The 12590-nt window shown below is 31.8% G+C and overlaps 2 protein-coding genes across 2 annotated transcripts; one reads left to right on the top strand and one right to left on the bottom strand.

Moving 5' to 3' along the window:
- The first annotated feature begins 235 nt into the window (after positions 1-235).
- LOC130818090 (translationally-controlled tumor protein homolog) lies at positions 236-2712 on the top strand. The gene is made up of 5 exons (XM_057684124.1): positions 236-540; positions 1588-1661; positions 1871-1996; positions 2122-2279; positions 2478-2712. The coding sequence occupies exons 1-5, from the start codon at positions 513-515 to the stop codon at positions 2593-2595; spliced, it is 504 nt and encodes a 167-aa protein (XP_057540107.1). The 5' UTR covers positions 236-512; the 3' UTR covers positions 2596-2712.
- Positions 2713-4018: 1306 nt separating this feature from the next.
- LOC130818089 (26S proteasome regulatory subunit 6A homolog) lies at positions 4019-11345 on the bottom strand. Its single transcript, XM_057684123.1, has 10 exons — positions 11069-11345; positions 10824-10940; positions 9215-9322; positions 8862-9053; positions 8593-8784; positions 5139-5257; positions 4906-4993; positions 4615-4734; positions 4373-4513; positions 4019-4258 (listed from the first exon to the last, which is right to left on the bottom strand). The coding sequence occupies exons 1-10, from the start codon at positions 11183-11185 to the stop codon at positions 4181-4183; spliced, it is 1272 nt and encodes a 423-aa protein (XP_057540106.1). The 5' UTR covers positions 11186-11345; the 3' UTR covers positions 4019-4180.
- Positions 11346-12590: the final 1245 nt, after the last annotated feature.

Raw genomic sequence — 12590 nt, 5'->3', positions numbered from 1 at the left:
TGACCAAATTATTATTATTTTTTAAAAAAAAAATAAAAACAAATGAAAAAGGAAGATTTAAAAACAATTTAGAAAATGATTAATGTCAATTACTTATAACAATTATTTAAAAAAAATGAATCGTTTTTTAAGTCCGTCTTATGATAAGATAGTTAAAAAAATACAAAAATATTTTATTTAAAAAACATCTATCTTATATAAAAAAATTAATAAGGCGATAACAAGAAATTGTTAAAAAAAAACCCACCAAAAATCTCAAAATAAAAAGATATAGTAAGACTTTAAGATTCGGTATTGGTATCTTTTATTTGGGCGAAAATAAATGTTAAGCCGTTACACATGTTTTTAGGATCTGATTACATGTTAAATGTGACTATAAATATAAAATGGAGGTCGGAAGATCACGTTACATTTAATTTAGCGTCTCTTTCTCATACCATTGTTTTCTCTTCCCTTCCTTCTCTGCTTCACCATTCGTCACTTTCTATCCAACACTCTTTAGGAGATCCACCATGCTTCTTTACCAGGATCTTCTTACCGGTTATTTCACTTTTTTTCTGTTTTTCGTTTTTCTTTGAATTTCAAATTGTTTTTATTTGAATTTCATCTTTCCGCTAAAGAGTTAGGGTTTACTTTCATAATTTGATTGATTGGCTTCATTTTAAGTAGTTTCCCTTAGTTTGATTACGTGATTACGTTTGTGATATTGTTTTATTATCGTGTTGAACGTAAAATTTTTGACATCAATTCTATTTTTATGATTTTAGACTAGGGTTTTATTTTAAATTATTTATATTTCGTATTAATATGAATTTTTTTATGGCTTAATTAAAAAATTTAATGCTTTTGAATATATATCTGGTGTTTGTATCGATCGATAAGAATTTTGTTGGCGAATTGGTCGAACATCGATCATTACGGCGTTGATTTTTCTTAATGATATTTTATGGATAAATTGAAAATTGTCGTGGTTGGGATTGTGAACATCTAATCAATGTTTGTTATTAATATGAACTTTATTGGCGTATTGGTTAAACTTTTCACATGGTTGATTGTTTTAATTTTGACCATATTACTCCCTCCCTATCACTATGTCTTGAAACTTATTATAAAATATTATAAAAAATATTTAATGAAAAATTATACTCCATATTAAAACAAACCATCTCATATAAACATATTTTAGATTTTATATCTATCTCTAAATTTTTTTCTTTTTTTGTTACATTATCTATCTTAAAACTTTAGTTAAATTTATCTCTCCTTAAAATAAAATACTCTAAATAAGAAAAACGACATTAAATGTCAGAGGGAGTATAAGGCTAATGTGAAAATTTTTACGCTTTTGAATTCATTGTGTAAATTGAATCTTTTGTATAGATTATAAAGAGAATTTATTGGTGTTAATTAATTGTATACTTGTAATCTTTTGTACGTAGTTGTAGCATGGGTATTTTATCTAGATACCAAATTAAGTTTAACTAGTTTGATTAAGATAATACCCAGTTTTATGAGATGTATTAAATGGTGTTTGTTTTGCTGGTTAATTTGATTGTCCATTAAATGTATTATTATTTTGGTTTCTAGGTGACGAGCTTTTGTCCGACTCCTTCCGCTACCAAGAACTATTTGAAGGATGCCTTTGGGAAGTACCAGGAAAGGTATCAATTAATGTAGTCTTTATCTGTATTTCTATTCTTAATTACAATGATATGTTTTAAAAAGTGCGTCTAGACGCACCAAGGCAAGCTCCAAAACTCCTCTATGAGTCAAGGCGCAGCGCAGAACAAGACGTCTAGGCGAGCCTTTTAGTCGCCTTGCTCGCCTCGCGCCTCAAGTATGTCATTTTTATGTGCTTCTTTATTTGCAGTGGGTTCAACAAGGGCCCGTTGATTTTGATATCGGAGCCAATCCATCGGCTGAAGGTGGTGAGGATGAAACTATCGATGATCAAGCTGTTAGGGTTGTCGACATTGTTGACACTTTTCGACTTCAGGTAACCAACCATCTCAATTTGCTATATATTGCTATTACTATTACTATTACTATTGATATTTTTATGTTAAATCGTAAGTGATTACTTAATTTTATAGTGAGAATAATATTTATTGTTATCTGTAGGAACAACCTGCTTTTGATAAGAAACAATTCATTGGATGGATTAAGAAATATATCAAACTTCTGACTGAAAAGCTGGATGCGGAGACAGTTGATGTCTTTAAAAAGAATGTTGAGCCAGCAACCAAGTTTCTCTTGTCAAAGCTTAGCGACCTTCAATTGTACGTGTTGATCTTTTTTATTCGCATCTTTTTTTTTTTTTTTTTGTTTTAATTTTTTTTCTTGAAATTCCAAAAAAAAAAAAAAGAATAAATTAATACTAATTTTATGCTGTCAAAAAAATAACACTAAATATATTAAATAATTTAATGAAAATCGATTTTGTCTCGGTGTTGTCTGACCTACTTTTTGTTGTGTAGCTTTGTGGGTGAGAGCATGGGTGACGATGCTGCAATTGTGTTTGCTTACTACAAGGATGGTGCTACTAATCCAACTTTCTTGTACTTTTCCCATGGTTTGAAGGAAGTCAAGTGTTAATGGCAAACCATTCCGTCTAGGAATAGCTTTTTTATATTTACATTTTAAGTACTCACTACACTTTTCTTTTGTTGAGAATTTTAGATATTATTATTATTATTATTATTATTATTATTATTATTATTATTATTATTATTACACCAAGTCTTGTGTGATATTATCTCAGCATGAGCGGCCTACAATTGATCACTTCAAAGTCGTAAATAATTACTTAAAGATTATTAATAATTATTTTAAAACTATTAAACATAATCACTTTAAAACTATAAGCGATCAATTTAAATAACAAGTTAATGTAAGCCAATCCAATAAAAATAGTTCTCATTTGAGACTTTGGGTCATATAATGTGGTGTCTTAAATCGACTCTCAAGTCTTTTTTTGTAGTGCTTCTATGTTTTGTTCGCGAAATTATTTAAGATTTTGTAGTTTGTGGATCTAAATTTCTTTCAAGAATGCACCAAGAAAAATATTAATAAAGCGTATATTGATTATTGTAACTCATGAGATAATTTTAAATCGAGTTAAATAGATTAATTAAATTGATTAAAATATATATTTTTGTAAAATATATATTGTAATTATTTAATGTTTAATGTTTAGATATTAAAATTGAAAATTTGAATTTTATGAATATTATTGAGAGAAAAATTAAGTTGTGAGTACTATTATCTCTGTTAAAGGGAATAAGGCATCACTTCACCAATGATTTAAAAGTTGGTCAAAATTTACTTTCCACACTGATTTTCATCATGTTAAATAATCTTATAGTAATTCGTAATATTATGTTTATGATAAATAAAAAAGATATATATACTCTATAATTTTACCGTCATTCCCTCTTGAGAAGTTAAAATAATTATTTAAACATTATTTGTTTTCTAGATAAATAACAAATGAATTAGATTAGTATTGATTTAGCGATTTTTGTGACCATCACAATTGAGGATAATAGAATCTGAATATTAGGGAAATTAGAGGTAAGAGATCGACAATTCATACTATATGGTTACAAAAAAAAAAACATAGTATTATTTTTCTATGACAATCTTTTTATGTGAGAGGTCTGTCAAAAAATAAGGTCTAAAACAGTCATTAGTTGTGCCCCCTTTTGAACTCGTATAGATAGAGGGATCATATTTTATTTATGCGACTAATTTTGTTGTGTTTTTATTTAATAAATAAATGTATGACCACAGAATTTCATTTATTGAAACATTCTTAATATCTAGGTTTAAATTCCTTTCTAATTTGCAACTCACAACTCACAACTTGGGCGGGTCATATTGTAACAATTCCTAATGGTGCAAAAATAATCTACTGTTTAGACTTAACTAGAGGTGTTTTTTCGTATCATTAGGTTAATTTCGAATCAAAAGTCAAGTCGATTCAAAAGCGAATTGTGTTTCCATATTTAGAGTTGAATTAGGTATCGAAAAAAATTAAAAGTTCTTACTAAAATTGATGAAGTGAAAAAAGCATGCTTCATCAATATTCAATACAGAACAATGAAGCAATTTAAAGTTTTAGACCACATAACACCAAGAGCGTACATACAATATTGAAACAAACCAATTAAATAAAATCCTAAGCATAGTAATTTAGGCTTGCTTTCTTCTTTGCTTGGACTTGAATGATCCCTTCATTAAAGTCCTCATGGTTCACCTAGAAATTAAGATAAGTTCACTTCAACACATCTCGAAGACCGAAAGAACAAAACCTCAAAGCCGAAAAAATTAAATACAGAAAAATCAAATATTAAAAAGGCAAGAGAGAAACCTCTGTCGCATCCCGTCGAAGCGCTAACATGCCTGCCTCAACACAGACAGCCTTTAACTGGGCACCATTGAAGTCGTCTGTGGAGCGAGCCAATTCTTCAAAATTTACATCAGGGTGCACATTCATTTTCCTTGAATGGATCTGCAAGAGATATTTTGAAAAATTAATACTTGAACAATATAAATTTTCCCACACATCATAAATGATACCCGAATATATTTTTTATGATTCTAGGACCTAACCTGTAAAATACGAGCTCTTGCCTCCTCGGTTGGGTGAGGAAATTCAATCTTACGGTCAAGTCGACCAGATCGCATGAGGGCAGGATCCAGAATATCCGCCCTGTTGGTAGCTGCAATTACCTACAGCAAAAAAATATATATATATATATATAAAAAAAATCAAAATTACAATGCAGTCACTTTTGTAAAGTTTCTGGTAAAGATCAATGCAACCTCAAACTATTTTTTTCTTTTCCTTTTTATTCCTTTCGAATGGGGTGAAGAGGATTTGAAGAACAACAATCCAATTACCTTAATCCTTTCATCACTACTAAAGCCGTCAAGCTGATTTAAAAGCTCCAACATAGTTCGTTGCACTTCTCTGTCACCACTCACTTCACTGCAGTCGAAAAAGTGTACACCTTAATGCTAAATATAATATAGATTATGGCTGCTCTTAGTTACTTGAATTAATTATGAGAAATAGAGTAACCAAAATACAGCACTCGTGCCACGGATAATAGGATGGTGTAAGAGATGCTCACCTGTCAAATCGCTTGGTACCAATAGCATCGATTTCATCAATAAATATGATGCAAGGAGCCTTCTCTTTTGCCAGTTGAAAAGCATCACGCACAAGCTTTGCCCCATCTCCAATGAACATCTAAAATATAAAACAAATATACAGGCTTCAGCTGCTGCAAAAATACTCTTTTGGCCTATAGAAACGCTCATGCATTACAGGTTTACAAAAGAACATACAACTATCTTCCTAGCCCAATATCTTGACTCATATAGTAGCGTCGGTCTAATGGTCGTTCGATAAAAATTATCCTGTACTCCTCGATCATATAATATTCCACTAGCCGCTCTCTATTTTTGCCATCCACACAATTTTATGGGACACATCTTGTTGGATGTCCCCATTGCTCAAAATTAGGGATCCAATTTCTCTTCTAACTTTATAGTGTCTCTCGTTATCTTACTTGTTCTAAAGTTACAATTTAAACCGACTTAAATTTGAAAAAAAAGAGGCAAATTGATGGTTTGAAGAAACCTTAATTTGCACCAACAATGAAAAAGATGAAAGTTACTCTGTTAAAGAGCTAAATCATGGTGGATTTCAAGCATGAAAACATCAAATTGTAGTATTTTAGTGAGCATAATCAACCACTAGAATCCCATTCTTGCAACGACAAAGAGAAAAAGGAGTGCTTGTGGTAACAACGGATGAGGGCCAGTGGAGGATTTAGGATTCAGAATCACCAGAATAGTAGAAAAAATATTACTGAAATTTTTGCAAAAATTTCAGTTGAGTTTTGCCCATAAAAATCTCATGTTTTCCAATATACTCCTCTATCCCCGTGAAATAGCCACTTTTGAAATGAAAAGTTGAATTTGGTACTCCATTTGATAGAGATAAACTGAATTACGTGGAAGACATTAAAAAAGAGTTTGAAAGTGAGCAAAAAATTAAAGATAATAAAGTCAATTTCCAAATAAGAAAATGCGACATAATGAATGTGAGTATGTGACGAAGCAAAATAAAAGATGAGACAAATTAAAAGAGACAACGAACTTTTGAACAATTAACACATAATAAAATACCAACCTGAAATCTTATATAACACCAATAAACCTATAGAAATAACAACAAAAATGGATTGGATTCATAGAACATAATCTTATACTCTCTTCATCCCCTTAATTTTGTCCTATATACAATTTCAATCCACCCTACTAAGTTTGCCCCATAATTATTTATGGACATGGGCCATTTATAAATTATAATACCCTAATAATACTATATTTAATTCTTTTTCCTATATTAAAATCTATAATTACACTACTAAAAGACATGGCCTTACCTACAATACACCACTAAACTACACACCAATTCATTTTTCTTAATCTTAACATTATCCCTAACGGACAATCTCAAGAGGACATCTCAGGGGGCAGAGGAGTACATAAACAAAACAATGCAAAACATGGAAAATGAAATGAGAAAGAATGAATATTAAACACTATGAAACTCACTAAGACATTTGATCATCTCCTCCCAAGCCCAAAACAAAAACCCTAGCCTTTTATTTGCTTCTTTACAGAAAACTCCTCTTCATCATGCTTTTTTCTCAATTTTAACTTTCTCCTTAACCAAAATTGCAATTCACTATCCTCAATTTTTTATCCTTAATTCTCTGTAAACTCCTCTTTTCCGCTTTTTCCCCAATTTTGAAATTTGACATGTTCAATTGAGTCTATTATTCGAATGTAATTATAATAACCTTAAACTTAGAACAAACAAGTATTTGTTATCCTGCTTTTATGATTTGTATTGTTATCCTACTTCTCTTATTTTGTATTCTAATCCTAAAAAATTTATTAATTTATCTTCCAAAACACATGTTCTGATTTCTTCCCTTTTTTTGGGTTTTAACATGACCCAACCAATCAGCTCTGAATCCTCACCTTCCATGTGGGAGAGACCACAAGGTGCGATAGAAGCTAATTTTTTCTTTTTTTAAAGGATCACGTGGCTCTAACATAGATCTGTAATGATGAGGGGCCTCTGTTGGACTATAACATTTAAAAGATCATGGGACCAAAGAGAAATAGCATCAATGCATATAGAAAACTATGGATAGATATGATACAAGGACAAAAACAAGCAACTTCCTAAGTAAAACCAAAAAACTCCTCACAATAAATCATGTAGGGAGCTGCCATCCTTGATTTTTATCCTTTCAAAATGTTTCAATTCATTTGGATTTCACCCTCAAAACCAAACTCTAACTAGAAACAAAGGGTTGGAATGTGGATGAATCATAATCTTCTTAACTAGGAGAAATCGCAACATCAAATATCCTTGAAACTCGAAGTCATTCCCTATACTACAACACTCCAAACATTCAATCTTATCCATTCACATCTTAAAGAATGGGAAACCCACTTCTAAGTTTTAATTCCAAAAGCAATACCTGCTCCAATTTTAATTTTTTTATAATCTTAGTAGCTATGTTCTTGTCTTTAGTAAATAGTACAACAAAGAAAAAAGTTATTTATGACTCATAAAGCATAGGACATTTCTTAACAACTTAGTGTTGAACAAATGCCAATATAGATCTAAATCAGCAAGCATAATAATGAAGTTCAACCCTAGATGGCTAGAAGCACCTAAGTCCTAAAGTAGCTAAAGTCCACAAATGACCACTATTTCAAATTCCACTAGTACTTCACGTATTCCATTTTGATGGGCACACATTACTTTGACATAGTCTCTTGAGGCATGGTAGCCTAGGTATATATCATAACTATCACAAAGAACTACAGAAGCTAAAAGTTCCAAACCTCTAAACTCTAGCAATTAGAAACAAATAAAACAAAAAATGAAATGAACATAATCTTTAAGTACACAATAAACATCATCAACTTTGTCGTGATAAACACACTTCTAACATTATATACAACTCTAAAATCGGTGAACAATGTACAAAGATAATAGTTCAATTTCCACTTGTACTAGTTTCCTCTGACACCCAATGACAATCCATCACCAATCATTTCTTGTCAGACTGAGATCATTGACCTTGTGAATCCAAACATCACTCAATATGAAGAAGAATTAACGGTCTTAACTGCTTCATAGTAAGAACTAAGAAGATTATCAGCATATTTTTAGTTTCCACAATTATAATGATGAAATGTAAGAGTATGAAACTTTCAAACATCTAACAACCCCGTTTTAGCTAATCAAAGATTATAGTTGGATAGAAGTAAAAACACTACTGTTACCAAGCAGTCATCTTACAGAACCACATGTTCAAGAAGTGTATTACCACAAGAGAAAAACATTTAATTATTCTGAGTTTAATCCAGGAAAGGTAACTAGGAACTCAAGGTAGAAACATGATATAAAATTTTCAAGCAAGACAAAAAGCTAAACCGGCTTCATTTACTTCTTGGCATACAAAAGCAAGATAGACACTCCAAACAAACCTGGACAAGCTGTGGACCAGCTAACTTCAGAAAAGTGGCATTTGTTTGGGCAGCACATGCTCGCGCCATAAGAGTTTTTCCTGTTCCAGGAGGGCCATACAAAAGAACTCCTTTAGGAGGACGGATTCCTATTGTTTGGAAACGTTCCTTGTGTGTCATTGGCAAAACAATAGCTTCAACAAGCTCCTGAATCTGTAGAAACCAAAGAATTGTTTCATAATCCCAGAAAAAAAAATATACGGTTTCTCAAACAAGTGAAAAATAATTGCCTGTTTCTCCAGGCCTCCAATATCGCTGTAATCTTCCGTTGGTTTTTCATCAACTTCCATAGCTTTTACTCGAGAATCATATTCCGATGGCAGAGTGTCCAGGATAAGATAACTATCTTTGTTGACACCAACTAAATCACCAGGTTTCAGCGTATCAGGATCAACTAGTCCAACAACAGGAAGAAATATTGTCTGCATACAAACAGAATACCAACGAACAATGACAACTTGCAATATTCACATCAAGTAGCTCGCATAAGGGCCATTTAAAAAACAAAACAATTACAATTTTAATAAAGTGCCACAAATTCTAGCAGGTACAAGAAGAAAATGCATTAAATAAGATGGTAAACCTGTCTGGTCGATGTTTTAAGCACAACACATTTCCCTTTTCTTTGGGAGTCAAGATCAATATTGGCACCATCTTCCTCAGTCTCGTCTTCTGGATTCATTTCCAATATCTGAAATCAAAAGAAGAGCAAGAAGAAATTAAGAAATGAGCCTAGTTAACCATCATAGTTTACACAACACACTCTACTGATCTATTCTCTCAATAAATATTATCCATGACTCATGCCTACTAATAGGCCAATCTGAAAATAATGGCCACTTCACCAAAATGATATGATATGTGTACCAAAAAAAAAGTTTAACACAATTGAATTCCACGGGGAGTTAGATGAACACTGATTACATAACCAAGTTATGTGATATAAGAACTCAAATTGAATATCCTTGCATGTCTGAAATGGACATGTTGCATTTTATATAGTCTTCAATTCAACAGAAAAGAATCATTTCAGACAATAATAGTTTAGAAACTACCATCTGGTTCCTGCACCTAAAACATAAAAGCATTTGAATCAATGTAACAGAAAGACGAGTATCATAGATACTCCAATCACACTTCTTCAAAATGTACAATAGTGACACAGTGACTTCTAGTGATGAACCATGCACAACAGAAAGACGAGTATCATAGATATTTAGATACTCCAATCACAAATAATTTTCTTACATAAGGGCAAGAAATGAACAAACATGAGAACATATATACAAATGTTCATGATTCTACATAACCATTACTAACAAAAAAATTAAAAGCACACATTACTAACAAAATATTTAAAAAGACACCTTATAAAAGCTGACTTAAATTGATGATTCTACACCACAAAATTTGTACTTGTATAAAAATACATACATACATATATATACAAAGTGCCACCGAGGTGTTTCTAGCGGGTAGATTTTCCCAGAAACACAGAAAATATCAATCACTCATCTAGCTTCTTAAACAATCCAAGCAACTTAATTCCAGAAACAAGCAGCTCCAAAATCCAAATTTATCAATAGCACATAAGCGAACATTAAAGCTTTGCGGTTGCCGACTCAGTAAAACTGCTATCATGATGTTGTTTTAAGTCAAGTCTAAATAATGGCTGCTTAACAAGCAGGGTGTTGTGTGAGATGCTACCCATCCATCACTATAACAAAAAGAAGATCTTGGTTTACAATTAGAAATAATTAAAGCTGTAATGAGTGTTATAAGATTTGAATTAAATGAAACTCTTGGTAAGGTGAAGATTCAACTAATGTATTACCCTCCATTATTATTTCAATCAATTTAAAATACACTCTTTATTAGCACTTGATACAATCTTTTCATACAAAGCCTCCATTTTGATTACTTGGCACCATAGTAATATATCAGAATTTCCCTGTGGAGATGGATCCCTTACTTTCTCTATTACATTAGTAGAGGTAAGGGGGTAATTTTTGTATAAAGCATAAGCTACAAACACTTTATCATCTGTCGAACACGATTGCTGCTCCCATCTCCATAAAACCCTAATTGTCCCCAAAAAGTACTAAGACAATTAAAAACAAAATTCTCTGCAACCAAAAAAGTCAAGGCTTGCAAATTATATCAAGCAAAACTTTAAAAAAAAAAAATAGTACCTCAACAATATTACCGACAAGGTAAGGAAGTTGCTTATTAAGCTTAATTTTTTCTTGATTCTCTTTAATCTTCTCTTTAAACGAATCCAACTCCAAAGACGTTCTTTGTACATCCTCCTATTCAATCATAAACCCCAAAAGGTAAGTCGCAATCAAATAATTTACAAACTCAAACCCTAAATCAAAATTCCGCCTTTTACAAGTAGAGAACAGCAATAAAAACGAAGAAAAGAAAGGAAATATACCTTGAGAATGCGAATCTCATTGTCGAGAATACGAGAAGCCCTAACTATATCTTCAGTGGTCATATTAGCAAGCTGATCTTCCTGAAAGTTCGGATCTTCTACCATCGCCGACGCCATTGAAGCAAAGAGAAAGACGGCGAGAAGAGAACAGACGGAGTCTTGCGCAAAAAGTAAACAAGATTGGTAATTTGGTATTTGGAAGTTGGAACCCAGCGACTAGCTTGTGAGAGATTGAGTGTCTTATGTTTTGGTTATGAAAGTACCGACTCACTATCTGTCCGATGCTTCTTAGTTTAACTTGTTACCCGAGAGTTCAAAGTCACCATCAGAGTCAATAACCTAATATTCCGCACAAGTTAGGATCGGTTGAATGAGGGTAGTGCATAAATCAAAGTCGAGACTTTTCTTAATAGAATGGTGAAAGAAAAATGACTCTTTTTTGGTCACGAATGTTCTTTTAATTGTGTCGTCATCTTTTATATATGAATAATTTGCGAATTATAGTCTTAAAGTTTAGCACTTTTGCGAATTATAGCCTTAATGTTTATTTTTTGCAAATTACAGCCACTAAAATATCAAAGTTTGCAGGTTCAAGCAAAAATACAAAATGCCAACTATTTTAATCGTCGGAATTTTAGGTTTAATGGTTGGAGTTACGTGGTTTTGGCCTAAACTTGTAAACTTTGATACTTTGGTGACAGTAATTCGCAAAAAATAAATATTGAGGCTGTAATTCGCAAAGTGATAAACTTTAAGGCTATAATTCGCAAATTATTCTTTATATATTGAAATTTAATATTGCTTCTAACTCATTTCTCTATGCTTTATCTAAAATAAATACTATCAACTCAATTTCAACATTGAAATAATATAGACGGTGAATTAAACAATGAAATTGTTGTGGTAAGCAACTATTTTAAGTTTTTTTTGCTGATCTCTCTAAAAAAATTGCGAGTCGCACAAAACGTATGACTGGCCTGGATGCGTTTTTTATCGCATTGAATTTGCTACATCAAATAGGCTCTCATTTTGATTTCCTAGTTGAGTAACTTTAGAGGGAGAAGGAGTAGATATGAACAATGTATACTAAACAAAGACAACCTACTCATTTAATATGTCCAAAAGTTTCATAATAGAAGGGAAAAGAACCATTATTTTTGTTGAAGATTCAAGTTCATTATAAGTATACAAGTGACAGCGTAAACAATACCAACGATAACTCAACAATTTTAAGTGATAATTCGACGCTAAAATTGAATTTTGATGGGGATTTCATAAGTTAGACTTAGTATGTTATTCAGAGTGGTTTAAAAAGTCAAAATGTGGTAAAAGAGGTTTATCCATATGAATTTTTACGTCTTTTGTGTTATGTTAGATGTGACTCATAATCTCAGTAGCTAAAGTGATTGAGTAATAGTATTCAGGTTAAGTATGTTGGCATGGGAATTGGAAAATGAAGGAAGCTTTAACAAAACCTGTTACTAAAGCACAATCGATCGAGCAACTATGCTTGAGTCAATCA

This window comes from Amaranthus tricolor, chromosome 7 (assembly GCF_026212465.1).
Source record: "Amaranthus tricolor cultivar Red isolate AtriRed21 chromosome 7, ASM2621246v1, whole genome shotgun sequence".
Lineage (NCBI taxonomy): Eukaryota > Viridiplantae > Streptophyta > Magnoliopsida > Caryophyllales > Amaranthaceae > Amaranthus > Amaranthus tricolor.
This window is presented reverse-complemented; position numbering and strand designations above follow the sequence as displayed.